Source organism: Heterocephalus glaber, unplaced genomic scaffold, assembly GCF_053883595.1.
Source record: "Heterocephalus glaber isolate CG9 unplaced genomic scaffold, H.glaber_assembly_v1.0 deba00001569, whole genome shotgun sequence".
Lineage (NCBI taxonomy): Eukaryota > Metazoa > Chordata > Mammalia > Rodentia > Bathyergidae > Heterocephalus > Heterocephalus glaber.
This window is the reverse complement of record NW_028258354.1, coordinates 8,648,125-8,664,868: the sequence shown is the minus strand read 5'-3', so window position 1 is coordinate 8,664,868 and position 16,744 is coordinate 8,648,125. Positions and strand designations below refer to the sequence as shown.

Here is a 16,744-nt window from a genome sequence, read left to right as displayed (position 1 = left end):
AAAAACGCTTGTATAAAATTGTTCAACAATTGAGCGCTCATTAAAATAGGGCACGTTCCTGATTTTGAGGTTTGTTTTTTCTATTACGCTTATTCGATGTTCTAAAGTGGGTTTGTGCCACAGATACAGAAAATGATGTATGTGATGACAATTACAGAAAAAATAGTTCTACAAAAGCCTAGGGAAAAAACTTTAAATGATTCCCACGCAATCAGTGCCAGGTTAAGTCACTTACACCAGGCGCTTTTGCTCGTGCCCTCCTCAGGACTTCGAGCCAATCCACAGGGCTGCACCTGTCTCCCCTTCCCCCTCCAGCTCCCCAAGTTCCCTTTCCGGGGGTCGAAGGCAGGATTCCTCCGGGAGCAGATTCCTCCATGGGCTTCTCCCGCGGCCTGGAGCCACGTGACAGCCCCTAACACCTGTGCGGCCACAGAGCCCCCAGCCCCTCCATTTAGCAACTGGCGGCCGCTCTAGGGTACCCGTCCCTTAGGAGGTCAGGATCCGGGTGCCAGCCTCGCTCGGGCGGTAGGGGAGGGGCCCAGCCACGGCCACAGCCGCAGCCTGATTATCACATGACTCGACGGCGGCGCTAGCCTTGGCTGCAGCCGGCGCGGCTCCGCGGGTTGGCGGGGTGGGCTCGGGTCCGCGCGCGTAGCGGCGGAGCGCAGGGGGCGGGAAGGAACCTGCTGCCGCCGCGGCCGCCCCGCCGCTCTCAGGGCGCGCGGCGTCTCTCCCGCCCGGGCCGCTCGCTCCATGTCGCTCCGTTGCGGAAGTGTCGCGGGGAAAGGCGGCGGAGGCTTCGAGCGCTGGAGGCCGGGGCTCGGCGCCCTGCAGCACTGAGTGCCGGGAGCCGCGCGCCCCAGCGGCCCCGCTGCCCGTGCGCCCCGCGCCCTCCGCAGCCTGCATGCCCCGCGCCGCGCCCGGCCGCCGCCGACTGCTGCTCTCATCGCCGCTGCCGGGCGCCGGAGTAATATGCTCACTCGAGTGAAATCTGCCGTGGCCAATTTCATGGGCGGCATCATGGCTGGCAGCTCAGGCTCCGAGCACGGCGGCGGCGGCTGTGGAGGCTCGGACCTGCCCCTGCGCTTCCCCTACGGGCGGCCGGAGTTCCTCGGGCTGTCTCAGGACGAGGTGGAGTGCAGCGCGGACCACATCGCACGCCCCATCCTCATCCTCAAGGAGACCAGGCGGCTGCCCTGGGCCACTGGCTACGCAGAGTGAGTGCATCGACCCCGGCGGCGCCCCTCCTCTCCTCGCGGCCCTGCCCCGCGCGGTTCCAGTCTCCTCTCCCTACTGCAGGGACCCCACTGGCTGCCGGCGTCCAGGCCCGGCCGGGGACCCCTTAACTTACACTGGCCATTTCCCTCCCCTCTTCTCCTTTCCCCTTCCCCCGGGACGCGTCGTCCCCAGCCGCGGTGGGGTGGCAGAGGGAGGGGACCTGCGCCGGACCGTGGGAACGCTTGAGGTCGCACAGGTCTGTGAACCCGGGGGCTGTGACGCTAGAAGGGAAAAGTGGTCAGAACAGCTCTGCCGGAGTTAAAACGTAGTAGGACAATCTGGTTTCTGCGCACCCCTCCCCAAAATAATCTGTGCGCCCCCAGCTGCGGAGCTGCGGGGTAGATGCTTGGAGGATCTGTCGCCACGCCTGGGGCGGGTGTCTGAATCTCCGAGGTGCTGGTGTGCGTGACTGCACATTTCGGAAGCTCTCCTTCCCCGACTTACAGCCTGCGAGTTCGTTTGCTTCTGCTTTAGCAGGTAGTAAAACGCTGCGCCTTCAGTGAATGCAAACACTGTTCCCATAGTCCCCGGGGAGGGTAGAAACTTACTCCAGGTGTCTAATAAAGCGCTTTGGTAATCGGCTTTGGCGATTAAGTGAGGGTTGGAGCGATTGAGTTAGGTTGGCGTCCTGGAGTGGAACCGGGAAAGGAGGGAGGGAGGATTTTATTGCTTTCTTCTACTTCACGGTTACTTCTCCATTGATTATTAATAACCCATCTTGTGAATGGCAGGATAAGTTTTTCCCCCATTATCTCCTACTTAAACTGTACAAAACTGGAAAACTAAGAAGGGAGAGTATAGACCAGAATTTCTTAGGTTAATAGTGATCCTGTGGGTGAAAAGGTACACACTAAACCCTGGAGCCTGGCACACCTGAAGCGTTTCCTTTAACCTCCTCATCCCCTCCGTAATCTTGGCCTTCCTCTCCCGTTGCACGGCTTCGCTCGCGGATTGGCTCATCCAAGGACCAATCAGCTAGCCCTACGCCTGGGCGCCTAGCTGTTGACCCGGTTCTGGTGGCCCCTGATACCCGCGGCAGGCAGGGTTCCCGGTGCTCCGGGTTCCGGAGTAGAGATTAGAATCTCTTATTCTCGTTTCCTTCTCAAGTCATCCTATAACCGTTTCTCCACGAGCTTGTGTGTAAGGAGGGATAGACGACTGGAGTGTAAGGAGCCAGAAGTGTCCGATGTGAGTGGATGCTAAAGAAGGAAATACTAACATCTAATGACACCAGCATGGAAGAGAACCGGGAGGGTGACAAAGGAACAAAATCGCATTATAACTTCCAGGAGAAAGCCAAAACAGAAGTAAACACTGTGTAAGGAAAGACCTACAGGAAGACAAAAATGCCTGCCAAAATACATCAAGCATTGTTTCTTGCCTAAAACTTAAAACAGATTAAAAAAAAAAAAAGCCCACTTGGCCCATTTGCAAGACGAAGAGCCGCTTGGAGCCATGGTCCTTAAGTGAGTGTGTAGGTGAGGCCTTGGTGCCTGCCTGCCCGAACCTGGATGGTGGGGGTTTCTTGTCACTGCAGTGGTTGACAGGGAAAGGGTTCCTGTCTTAGGCACGATGCTGAGAAAGGCCGCCAAATGCTGAGAAAGTGATGAGAGGGAGGCAGGAAAGAAGATACTAAAACACTGAAGGTGGACCATACCTGGGCCCAGTAAAAGGAAACCTCAGATAAGCATGAAGGAAACAAAAACCAGTTTCAGAATGTTCAGATGCCAAGGGCTGCAAAGAATATGAAGGAATCAGAAATGAGACAAACAAGAGATAGAGCAGAGGCTCCATTTCATTCTTTCTGAGCCTCAGTTTCCTCATCTCTGAGAAGCTTATCTTTTCCTAGATGAGAACATGAGAGAAGTTCAATTTGAAGGCTAGAAAGGCCACTGTAAAATACTTCATTTTTTGACTTAGTTATAAAGTAGTACATGCATGTTAATTCAAGCAAAGACCTGTGTAAAAATGTCAGCTTGCTCCCATCTCCACGCTGTTGCTTCCATGGGGTAACAGTAGTTCAGTGTTTGGATGATTCCAGACTTTTTTGGACCTAATTATAAATACATATTTCTTTTTTTCTTCCCCAAACAGGCACATACTAAATATGATACTCTGTAGCATTTTCACAGAACACTCAGTCATGGACATTATTCTATGTTATACATGTAGAATTACCTCATTCTTTAAAAATATATCCATAGTATTAATAATAGCTAATGCAATTAATGTTTGCTCTTTAGTGCTTACAGTTTTCAAGTTCTTGTTATATCATCTGATTCTCACAATAATTCCTAGGAAGCAGGCACTATCATTTCCATTTTTTTCAGACAAGGGGACAGAGGCACTTAATGGGTAAGCAGTTTTCCCAGGGTCATGTTGCTTTTATAGAGCTTGCATTTGAACCTAGCTGGTCTGCTCCAGAGCCCACAATGCCAGAATCTCTCTGTATAATGTTAAATTATGATGCATCCATCTGAACCTAGGATTAGCCTCTAACATTGTCTTGCCATCTCTCTCTTCTGTTCTTGTCAGATAATGTATTGCACCATTTCCTCAAACCTTAAACTGTAGTTTTTCTTCCTGCTAACAACCTGAGTGATCAAAATAGGTGAAATAGGAAAGGGAAGAGAAAGTCCAGTGGGAACTGCAGCTGTGACCAGAAAGATCCTAGTGGGAGGAGGAATTCCTCTTCTATTTGCTCTAGAACATGGGATTATTGCTGAGAGTAGAGAGAGGAAAGGTGCTAGTGAGCCCAGGCCTTAATCAGAAGTGGTTTGTTTACTTCTCTTTAGAAAGAGTCTGGTTCCAAGCCTTGTTAGGAAGAAATGGCATCCCTGGGTGATTTATTGAGAGATGGGAGAAAAAAGAGCTAAGCTATAGTGTTGATGACCAACATTTTGTGTGTAGAAAAATGAAGGAGAAAAGTTCTGTTTTTACCACACACTGTTAATTCCTTTCAAGAAGAGACACTCTGTAAGTTAGAAAATCAGTGAGCAACAAGCAATACCTATAAATCTTGTGGAGCAGAAACTGAAGTCCCTCATTCATTTCAGTATTTTTTGGCCTTGTGCTGATGAGATTTTCTGGCTCTTCAGACAGCTTTCTATTGTGATCAGAGAGTTTAGCCACTTAGTAAAGGGATACCTGGTAGGTTGTAAAGCTCTATAAAGCATTGTAGTTATGGATAATATCCATTGAGACAAAATCTTTCTTTTGCCTTTTTTTCTCTTCCTAAGTCAGGGTCTCACTATGTAGTTCAGGCTGACCTTGAACTCACTACGTAGCTCAGGCTGACCTCAAACTCATGGCCGTCCTGCCTCAGCCTCCTGAGTGCTGGGCTTACAGGTGTGCACCATCATGCCTGGCTGAGCCAAAATCTTTGTAAAAACATGCGTTGGCAAATTTCATTTTTTTCAGTTTGTTTTTGGGGTCTTCCAAGAGAGCACCTGTAGGAAGCAGTAGTCTCACCCAGAGGCAGTGGAGCAGCTGCTCCCTTTGTCTGTCCACAAGTTCAATACCACCCCAATGGTCCTGGTGCTGCAGGGAAATAGAGGTCAGTTTAGTTTTCAGTGGGTGTGGAACATAGACTTTTTTCTCCTTCTTGTAATGTTTGCTTTCCGTCTCCCATTGATAAGTAGTTGGACTGAAAGGTATGGCAAGATACGGAACTTGTGCCTTAAAACTTCAGCCAGATCCCAAAGAATGCTAGTGTTCTGAGTAGCACTATTTGGTATAATAAAGCTTCCTATTTAAGTTTTATCAGTGATACTTTTCTTTATTCAAGAAGAATAACTATGGCATTTATTTAGGTTATAGCTAAAACTATAAAACCATTTTCCCTGTTAGCTTTAATAAAAGTATTCTTGGGAAATGGGTTTAAAAAGCTACTTTGAGAGCTGTTTAACATACTATTTAGCATAAGTTTTGTTGTCTTACAGAGTTCAAAATTGTTATTTTTTTTTGTTTTTGTTTTTGGTGGTGGTGGTGGTGGTGGTAGCAGGCATCAAGCCTGGGGCCTTCATCCCAGCTTATTCTATTCTATTCTATTCTATTCTATTCTATTCTATTCTATTCTATTCTATTCTATTCTATTGTATGGTATTTTATTTTGAGACAGGATCTTACTAAGTCTCTGAGTTGCCAGGCTGTGCTCAAGCTTGTGATCCTCTTGCCTTAGCCTCCTAAAGTGCTGGAATTACAGGCAGGTGCAACCACGCCTGGCTATATGAAATATTTGATGAAATAACTTATTTAAATCTAGCAACCAGATTCCAAGGATTTGGCTTTGTTTTAGAATCTCTAAGCTGTTCTTTCTCTTCAGTCATTGGCACTGGTTCCCATTGCCAGCCACAGCATTATTTGGCTGTGCAGTGATGACAGAGAAACCACTATTTCTCTCTTGCCTCAAAACTCAGAAATCCCCTGGCTTGTCTTTTTCCCTTTTAACTTCTTCTGGCACATCCACCCCCTTTACAACAAACAACACTTTGCAGAGCTCCTGCTTGGGAACTTCCTGTTTGACTTGTGCAACTGAAGAACCTCAAAGTTCTCCACTTATTGTTGTATAAAGATGAAAAAAATAGATATGGGGGTAATCTCATTGAGCAGTGCCATCCACAGGACTTATTTGCAGATAGTCAAAAGTCCCAAGTAGCCTGAGGTATTTCACTGACCTTTCTGGTAACTTGTTCTAATTTTCTATTTTTTTCTGATATCTTGCTTTAACTTTCTCTTTTTATTTTTTTTCTTACTGAGGTTTGGTTATTTTATCGAATAAACATTTATCATATTGTTCCAAGCCTTTGGCTAATTTCCAGAATTCTGAAAGTTTATTTTAAAAAATTTCCCCATAGTTTTGTGATTTTTATGGAGAACTGAATTTTCAGACATCCTTAACCTCTTCCACAAATGCTTATTTATATGCATTACTTCCACAGTGAAAAAAGTATATATTTGTGCAAGATAATTAGGAGTTACTAATAACAATTATTTACTAGGAACAATTTAAATTTTCACAAGTTGCTTTAAAATAAATGATATACCTATATCATTCAAAATTACCATATATGTGTGTATAGTGTTCATGTGTAATATGTTTTTTAATGGTAACTTTCTCTTTTTAAAGAAAGCAACAGTCTCCTCTACTTTTCAGGTATAACTTTAGAATGAATTTAGCCTCTCTGAGGTGGAGCTCCAGATGTGTCCCTTTCCTTGGGAAAGTGCATTACCTCCTTTCCAGATGCTTAGGCACAGGATTTAACCATCCAGACAGGTGTGTTACCGTGTGTTGTTACCCTCAGTGTAGATAGACAGCAGCATCTCTGATACTCCCCCACCACACAGTGCTTTCTGTTTATGGAAATACCATTTGTATTTACAGCAACACCAATTGATTACTTAGAACTGCATACTGGAACTGTTTTCTAAAAACATATTAAGCCATGTTTGGTGTCATATACCTATAACTCCTAGTACTCCGGGAGGCTGAGGCAGGAGGATCACAAGTTTGAACCTAGCTTGTGCAATTTAGCAACTTAGTGAGATCCTGTCGAATGAGAGAATGAATGAATAAGTGAATGAATAAATGAATGAATGAATGAATGAAAAGAGCTGTGGACCTACCTCAGTTCAATCCCCAATACCACAAAACAAGCAATATTAGTTTTACTTCTTGATATTTGCTAGAAATAAAAAAAATCAAGTGTCTTTAGTTTTCTCTGATTTGCTTAATGTAATCAGATGATTGTTATTTTTTACTCTTGAATTTATATCCTCTTTCAAGAACAAGCATTATTCATCTACTTCCATTATTTCTGTCATTCAGTTGAGGAAAGCATTGTGCTTCTACTGTGTATCAGGCATTGGTTCTATGCTGTGTCCATAATATGACATAGCATTCAACCTGAAGAAAACTTTATAGCACAATTTTCCCCTCTTTTGTGTCCTTTTGAATTAAGTTAAGATGTAATACTGGGCCATTAAAATTCAAAGAGGCTAACTGTAGGGGTTGTGTTTGTTATGATTTTAATGTCCTGTATGATTCTGGGCAATTTTGAATCTCAGTATTTGAAGCCTTTATGTCACACTAGAGAAGCAAAGTTTTGTATTTTGCTTGTTTTTCTTTCCAGCTGGCATTGTGATTAGCCTGCACCTGCAGGTTCCAAGACCTTTATACATACCCACTGATAAAGAAAGTTTCTTGACATTTGTTTAAACAGCAGGGAAGACTTTATTCAAGACTGTTGTACTACAGTGGTCAGGCTCAACCCCCAGCAGCTGAGGACCAACAGCCAGAGCAGAGTGAGGAGGTCAGTGGATGGAAAGTTACTAAGAGAAGGCAGCACACTGAACTGATCTAGCAGGATTCCTGCTGAAAGCAGGTCAAGGACTTATATATCAAAGGTGGAGGGTGAGGAGCTTGATAAAATATCAAGGCTGGAAGTTCCTTCTAAACCAATTTAGCAGGATTCTCACTAAGGGAACAGGATCTGGATGAAGGTCATAGACTAGTGGAGAAGTGGTCTCAGCCCAACTAAAGTTTAGTCAAGGAGGGTCTTTCTTGGCCCTGAAAATTCAGGGAAAGAGAAAGAGAGCAGATGGGATTGCAATTATTTAATCATGCTATGATTCTGATTTATATGTGTCACCTCTGTGACCTGGAGTTAACCATGTTCTATACTGACCATGTGAGGGAAACAAATGTCCTCAGATTACAGTGCAAAAGAAGTGGGAAGAAGCTGATTTTTAACCTAATGTTGAGTCAGACGAATTAAGGAGCCTTTTCAATGTTGTTATTTTATTGTTTTCAGTAGATTTCCCCAGTTTAGGCAGTAGATACTTTTAAAATAACCTAAGAATAGGGGAGCATTTTATTTGCTTTGTCTCTCTATATATGTCAATATTTATACTATTTATACTTCATCAGATGCATTTAAAACTGCCAGATGTAGTAGTTGTCATTTAATGAAGTATTCCGATATACAGGCCTGAACTAAGCAGTTTGTATGTACATTTAATGGATACTTCAAACATCAAGTTCCAAAGCTTTATTAAGTGGCAAATCTAAGATTCACACCTAGTTCTGACTCCTATCTCTGCTGGTCTTGAACTGTCTTGTAAATGTTTCCTATCTCTCTAATTTGAGGGGTTTTTTGCCTACATTTTTAATGAAAAAAATTTAAAATTGTATCTATAAAGCACTCATGGTAGAAAATTCTGATAGTATAGAATAGCGGAAGGTATAAAAAAGTGAAAATTGTAAGTCTATTAACATCTATTAACATTTTAGATCTTTTCAGACTTTAAAAAATGTTGATCATACTTTTTCATGTCTTTTAATATGTCTCCTTCACTTAAGAATGTATGTTCGATTCCTTTCCATACATCGAGCAACTAATGTCCCATTGGAGGGCTTTGCATTAATGAATCCCCCATTGGACATCCCATCTGAGATTTATCTTCAGGCTTGTGGTGAACAGTCTTATGTGATTTAATTCAAGTAATCCAGTTGTTTCTTTGAGATGGCTCTCGAGACATGGAAAGCCTGGTAGAAGTTGTGCACATTCATAGTTACAATGTGTATTAGATTGCCTGTGCTAATTCACACTTCAGCAGGGTGTGATCGGAAACTACTTAATATTAAAACCTTTAATATTTTCCAGTGATCTAATGGATGGAAAACACTTAATTTTAATTTGTATTTAATTATTGAAGAGGTTATATAGAATCATATATATGTTTAATTAATTGATTATACTTATTAGCCATTTGAATGTCTTTTATGGCTATTTAATATACATTGTTCATTTTCTAATGGAAGAATCGTATTTATGAGTTCTTTATATATTAAGGCTGTTGACCCTTAGCCCATTATGTTGCAATATTTTTTTTGTGTTCATTTTTTGTCTTCATGTTATTTCCTTTACAGTGCAAGATTTAATATTTAGGTGGTCATAGCTAATTTCCTTGTGACTTCTGTTTAGTATTATTATTCTTAAAATCTTTGAGATATTATAATAATTATCCTACTCTTTTTAGCTACTTGCTATTTTTGGATGCAAGTGGTAGAAACACTTCTGTGTAACTTCACAGGGAAGAAGGACGTGAAAGGATGATGACAGAGAAGCCACCATGGAGCCCAAGCATAGCAGTACAGTTGGATTTCACAAGGGACTGCAACCTCGTAGCATTCAGCCACCCAGGAACGAGGTGGTAATTCTTTCAGTCTTTCACTGGGACTCACATCTGCCTCTTTCTGCCACTAACAAGTACCCAGCCACACTCACTGAGGCCTCAGTCCCAGTTTTGAGTTTGATCAGTTTATGTCAGATGGCCACCCTTGGCACCTTACTTGTGACCAGGGCACAGGATCATATATCTACATAGCTGCAAGGGCGCATCCCTGACAATGGACACCTCTTCTTTGAGAAGGAGGTGATAATAGAGTGGGTGGTGCAGGTAGTAGAAAAGGCTCTACTATTAGTAACTCAGTAACAAGCACTTGAGTCCCTTGTTTATTTTAGGCACATATTAGGAGATCAAAAGTTTAAATGATCTAATTTTTACAGTATTTTCAAGTATATTATCACTAAACTGGGCTCCTGGAAGTAAAAGTATATCCTTGATGATTCATTTTTTGTTCAATTTTGTACGCAGTGATGTGCACTCGGTCATTTTCAGACACACATAGTGTCTGCAGTAGTGTGTTTTTGTCTGAATATGTGTGCTACCTTACTTTACAAACCCTTGAGGTATGTCACAAATCTAAATCTGCTTTTACAAAGACCCCTGAGTCTTGAGTTTACATCTTTTCTTCATTCCTCTCCACTCTGGAAGGGATACTCAAGCTAGTTTTGGAACTAAATGTGATTTGAAGCTTCGTCCCAAAGAACTTTGAATATAAGGTGTTGTAGCTCTTCAGTCACAGCAGTATAAACTTGATGAGTATGACAAGCAGAGCTCTATTCACTGACATTTTTATTTATTGTCTCCTTTGGGCAGCTGTAGGGTAGTGAGAGACACCTACGATGAATGGATATCTAACTTGTTTTATAAAACAGACTTCTGTAGTCTTTTTTTTTTTTTATTCCTGTAAGATAGGTACCAATTCCCCCTCATTGGTCACGTTTTCAATTTGATATTCGTCTACATCTCTATATTATTTTTAGTTACATGCAAATTTATTCAGTACATTTCTTGAACCAGTTAAAGTCTGAAGTTTTATAGCTGTTTCTTATGTTTTTCTCAAGTGTCAATTTGGCGCTCCCTACTAGAAGCCTACACAAGAAATGCATTCAGTTTGTTTCAGATATTCTGCATAAAATTTTATGCTAGCTGTTTGACTATGAGACAAGCTTGGAGAAAATAAGACCAGTGGGTGATAGTCCTTACAGAGGTAAATTTGCATCAGCTTATGCTCTTGTGTCAGTAGTAAGCTAGATTTGTGAAAGCATGATGTATTAGTTAGCTTCCCATCACTGGGACACAGTACCTGACACCCACAACCTAAAGGAGGAGCAGTTTAATTTGGCTCATGGTTTCAGGTGACTCTGTCCATGGTTGCTGGCTCCAAGGCAGAAACATCATGATGGAAGGGCATAGTGAAGCAGAGAAGTGTAGATCATATTGGCTGGGAAGCAGAGCAGTAGAACAGCACCAGAGAGGAAGGACCAGTTATAGTACCCAACATTACACCCAGACACACACCCAGAAATGTGCTTTGCTAATCCCCTAAGCAGTTCCCAGGCCAGTCAAGTTGACGCAATTAGTCTTAACCATCAAATATGGTTGAAGGTCTAACATTAAATTCAAAAACTGATTTCTATAAGAAAGTCTCTCTCAGTGCTGAATGAAGTGATACAGTCCACCAATGACAGTACTTAAAAGTCAACCACTTGGGTGATTCTTGCCAAGAGACCCTTGTCCCTCTATGTGTAAACTGGGATTTGGTCCTTGGATTAATATCCCACCTGGAATATGTGAGTCACCTTTTTGATCCCTGACATGGGTGAACTGTCCAGGATTATATACTACTTTCCTGGGTAATGTTACTTGGGGTTGAAGTTTTTTATAAGATAGGAGAGACAACATTGAAGTGGCAGTTGCTAGGATTTTCATTTTGTATCTTTCAGAAATACTAAAACTATCATGGGAAGTTTTGTTGTTGCTGTTTTGTTTTGTTTTGTTTTTGTTAAGAGGACATCAAGTCTATCATCTGTTTCACCGTCATATTCATTATATCTAAAAGCCAGAAGTGTGGAAGCATGAAATCTTGGAAAAAAGAAAAGTTTTAAAATACTTTTAGTTTTATGAAAATACTATGGAATATATATTTTTAAAAATTTTCATGGACCCATAAAACCATGTTTTACCTGCCATAGAGGGTTTCCAAAGCCCCTTCCCAGTTCTGAACTCTGTGAGTCCTGGGCTAAGGCTGAAAACTAAGTGTATTGTCTTCCAGGCTGAGGTTTTTCCCAGAGAGACCTGCTGCCTCCTTTTTTGTTCTTATGATTCTGAATTATTTCACCCACCTATTTATTAAAAAACATGTTCTAACATGCAGAAAAGTGAAACCATTTTACATGTAGCGCTCATACTCCTACCTTCTAGGTTCTATAATTCTTATTTTTGCTATATTTGCTTTATCATGTAGTTGCCCATGTATCCATTTCTCTGTCCATCCATCAGTTCACTCTTGGCATAACTGTATGTTTCCTTTAGTCCAGTGGCTTTGATTTATGCTGGTAAGTTCTTCTAACAATAAATTAAAAATTATATTTTTATAATTTTGACATTCTCAGTTGAGAAAACCATCAACAGTTGGACCTCCCTCCGCATGAGAAGATACCCCAGACTTGCGATTTGACACCCTAGACTTGACGTACGCCCACTCAGTCTATAAACTTTCCATAACAGCACTCACATAATTAATTGAGAGCTTTACATGGGCTCAAATCAGGAGGAATCTCTTTGCTATACTATTTCATTAAATCAACTGAAAAAGTGTTTGAAACTTGAGTGTTATTTTAGGTGGGGGCTAGTTGATTGAATGTTATATGAGGAGTACTCTGTTTAATAAAGTCTTTAGAATGTGGTACCTAAATGGTGCTTATTATGTATGAAGACATCGATGTGCTGTATTTTTCTTGCTTTTCAAGTAGAGGTTGTGCAGTAGGACGATCAGGGCAATCAAGCTACCTACTCAATTACTCTTTTTTTGTATGTCAGACTAGTTGTGTCTTCTGGAATGTAAATCCATAGTGCTTTCTTTGTTAGACTATTTCTAATTTGGTTTGCTCTAAATGACTGTAAAATTTAAACATTTATCTGTGTTTTCTCTGTGTGTGGATTTTATGCTCCCTTATTTATGAGAGAGAATGTTACCCACTTGTATCTTATGGCTCTGGATAATTTTCAAGGCCTTGTCATTTACTCTTTAATATAATCTTCTGTTGTCTGTATTTAATGTAAGTGGACCCTCGCAGCACATATATGGGGGAAAAAACCGAATAAAAGTCAAAGAGGAAAATAAGGGCCAGAGAGAACTCAAGTTTCTTTGGAATCTGATTCTTGGCAGCATGTGCTCTTGGGTGAAATTGTAGCATGTGTGTTTCCCCATGGATGATTTGTACAAGGCAGGCTAATCAGGCCGTGTGATTCATCCATGCAGGGCTGTGGGCAGGCAGAGAGATCAATTACTTGGCCAGCTGAGAGGGCTAGAGTGGCTTGTGTACTGTACTGTCCTTTCAGGGCGTTGACAAATCGTTTTAAGCTTAAAAAAATGATGCTTCTTTACCATATGACCTTTATCATAAGTGTAGAAAGGAAAAAAATTATTCAAGTGGTAAACTGATTTTTTTAAAAAACACAAAAATGCAGTAGATTATCAAATCATCATATATAAGCAGTTTGTTAAGGTTCACTAATAGTCATTCTATGTCATTTTGAAAAGGTGAGCATTGACAAATTGACAAATTGTTTAGAACACACAGCTAGCAAACATAAAGGTGGAATGTAAATGCTGAGTAGGAAGCAACTTTGAAGGTACAATATAGTGAATATAAATAGTCCATAAAAGGACCTCAGGGGAAGAAGGGTACAAACACCAAACTGGTGATAATCCAGAAAGGACTATTAATAGTTTTTTTTTTAATAAGAGGAAATAGGCCTATTTTGGTAAAATAGTCTATAAAAGTGAGCTCTAGAATATATGTCTGAGGAAAAGAAGTGTTACCAGGCTTTCAGGGCAATGCTTCCCATAAGAAATGAGTGGGACGAGCCAAAGATTCAGATTAGATGGGCTCTTGGCACCTCTCCCTGTGATTATTAAAATGGGACGAAGCCATTGAAGGGCATATTGACTCGGTGTTAAAAACAGGTGTCCAGAGTTGGGATTCAGTGCAGCAGCCAATGGGAAGAAGAGAAAAATTGGCAACTTGGATCACAGCAGCTGGAGTGTATTTTTCAGAAAAGAAGAAATCTTGGTGCTGAGATGGGAATTTTATGGGCCATTCCTGGAGCCTTCCCCCTCCTTTTCTCCCAGGCCATGGGTCACCAGGTTAGTGCTGACGGGAGCTGCCTGGCCACTCTGGTCCTTGGGCACCTGGATACCACTTGAAGGCCTTCTTCTTGCTTTGCTGTCCTCAGAGGCACCACAGAGTGTGGTTTGTCTCCCGTCCTGGGCTCCACTAGGACCTGTGTATTAGTCAGCTTTCCATCACTGAGACAGAATCCTTGAGACAAATCTCAAGGATTCTCAAATGTAGGAGGAAATGTTTATTTTAGCTCGCAGTTTTGGAGGTTTCAGTCCATGGTCAGCCTGTTGCTTTTTGCAACACAGTGCATCATGGTAGGAGCTTATGGTGGAGCAGGAAGCCTGTTCACCTCATGATGTCTGGGCCAAAGAGTGGAGGCAAAGAATGGGAGAGGGGAGGAGCTGGGATCCCAATGTCTCCTTCAAGAACAAGCCCTTAACTTCCTTCCATAGGCCCTACCTCCTAAGAGTTCTACCACCTCCCAATTGTGCTACAGGCTAGGGACCAAAGGCTTTAGCACATAGCCTTTGGGGAACATTCAAGAACCAGTCTATAGATAGTATCCTGTGCTGTGGCTTCCTCAAGTCCTGATTTTTAATCATCTCACCATTGTGGACCCTTTAATTATTACTTTTTTTTTTCTTGGATGAAGTCCTTAAAGATTCTGTTCAGAGAGCTTTAAATGCATAGAGTTTTGTGGTGGTACATGCCTGTAATCCCAGCTACTTGGGAGGCTGAGGCAGGAGGATTCCATGTTCAAGGCTAATTTGAGCAACTTAATGAGACCCTGTGTCAAAAATGGCTAGAGTATAGCTCTGTGGTAAAGCACCCCTGGGTTTAATCTCCAGGAGCAAACAAAACAAACACCAGATACATCATATCTCTTCAGCAGCATGAGGGTCTAGTGATGAGACTGTTGAGCTGATAACACATTTCAGCTGAAAACAAAGGGTAAGACATGCGATTTAAACTTGCTCTTTATTGCCTGCACAGTTTTTCATAAGCTTTCCTTCCAGTTTGTAAAATAGCTTAGGTCTTCTACTGCTACCTTCCCAGATCCTTGAGGAGCCTAGACCACAAGTTAGAATCTGCCAACAGCCTTGGTGTTTGCACCCTCCCTGGGTCTTCAGCTGAGGTGTGCTCAGGTTAGTGTCAAGATTTCTTGGGATTCAAGTGAGTACTTCAAGCACAGTACTTCAATGTTCCTGATGTCTTTTACCTTGTTGAAAAAAAATGTATTTTAATAGTTTTATTTTCTTGCCTTTCAAAGTGCTGCACGTTGCCTGAGAGCTGATGCTTGTCAACTACAAGTTTAATTAAACTCGTGCTGAGAATATTATTTTTCTAGCAGAGTTTGACCCTTGGGCACAAGTTTCTCTTGTAAAAATTTCTGTAATTCAGTAACTATGACTGAGAAGAACTTAAAAACATCTTTAGGTGTCTCCTGACTTGTCAAAGTGCAGGAAAATGTTGAGTAGCAATTTTTAAAAATGATTTATTTTTTGTTCATATTACAGAATTGATATGTAGTCATTGTAGGCATTTCACATTTTCATAAGCACTGTGAAGAACATAAAAATTATCCATAAATTTTTATCACTCATAATTAACTTGAACTGATAATTTCTGTGCATTTGTCAGTGCATATGCATTTATTTACAAAATGGGATAATTCTGCACACTGATTAATAGTTTTTTAAAATTCAAATGGAGTGACTATCTTTCCATGTAATATTCTATTCTGCCCTTTTAATGGCTATGTTATATTTTATTTATGTTTGTACCATATATATATATATTTTTTTTCCTTGATAGTAGCCATACTCACAATAGTTCTGGGGGCACTAGGGAAATACATAGCTGAGTGGTAGAGCATTTGCCTGTCATGCACAGGGTTTGGGTTCAATCCCCATCAACCACCACCACAATAACAAAACACAGTCTTAGAATGAACATCTTTGTAGATAGGTCTATCAAATGGGACTTATGAGAAATGTCAGTTATGTTCTTTATTTGAAAATACCAAAGTATATTACTGACTCATATTTTTGCTTTAAGAAAAATTATTGCTTCATTTTAAGTTTAAATTTTGTATTGTAAAAAAGTGTCCTTTAAGGGCCAGTTTAAGACCTTCCTCTGAAGGATCACCCAATGATTCTGTCTTCAGAGTTAAAGAAACTTCTTGACCATCATGCGTTTGAGAGTAATCAGAGACATCTCTTGTTTTTATTGTTTTGAATTTTAATGGATAATCTTGAGCTATGGGCATTATTATATGTATCTTAGCTCCTCCAATATTTGATGTAGAGCTGTGAATGCTAATGATCAAATATATAGATCTAAAATAGTGGAAACATAATATAGTACTTTTGATTTCAAAAGAAGGAACGATCACCTTTGATTTATAAACTGATTTGAAATTATAAGTTCACCTTCTGGGAATGTAGCAGTTAGAGCACCTACAATTCTCAGACATCCATCTGCTGAATAGATATCTGTTGTCATCATGGCATGGTGTATGCTCCACCTGAGCGGCCCTCTGGGGAATAGGGAGACTCAAATACAGGAGTACATCCAGCTTTCCAGCTACTTAGCAGGAGGTGAGAGAGGGTCTGCTGAAAGAGTAGGTTTGTTGGTGTGTGTGAATGTGAAGCATGTCTTGTGTGTAGATACTGGATTCAGAAAGTCCCTGAAGTTACTGAGCATTGTCAACCCTTTCTCTGCCTTCTCACCTGTTCAGGCTTACTCCACTGCCATCCCCATGATCTTATTCTTTCCTTTGTATGCCTTTAACACTTTTTTTTGGTCGGGTACACACTAGTTCCTCCTTATCCATAGTTGAACTTTCTGTGGTTTCATTACCCTTGGTCAACCACAGCCCAAAAATACTAAATGGAAAAATTCCAGAAATAAGCAGTTCATCAGTACCT

The 16,744-nt window shown here is 41.4% G+C and overlaps 1 protein-coding gene across 8 annotated transcripts in view; it reads left to right on the top strand.

Moving 5' to 3' along the window:
* The first annotated feature begins 611 nt into the window (after positions 1 to 611).
* Positions 612 to 16,744, top strand: part of Ppm1h (protein phosphatase, Mg2+/Mn2+ dependent 1H) — a 334,373-nt gene continuing 318,240 nt past the window's right edge. For 3 of the 8 annotated variants that reach the window (XR_015443411.1, XM_087192356.1, XM_087192355.1), the window contains exon 1: positions 616 to 1,217. Coding sequence is in view for 7 of the 8 variants with exons in the window: in XM_087192356.1 (XP_087048482.1) it covers positions 973 to 1,217 (245 nt within the window). In the remaining variant the exon portion in view is untranslated. Of the gene's footprint in view, positions 1,218 to 9,067; positions 9,490 to 16,744 lie in introns of those variants that run through there. The other 5 variants (XM_087192360.1, XM_087192354.1, XM_087192359.1 and 2 more) reach the window with 5 other exon arrangements.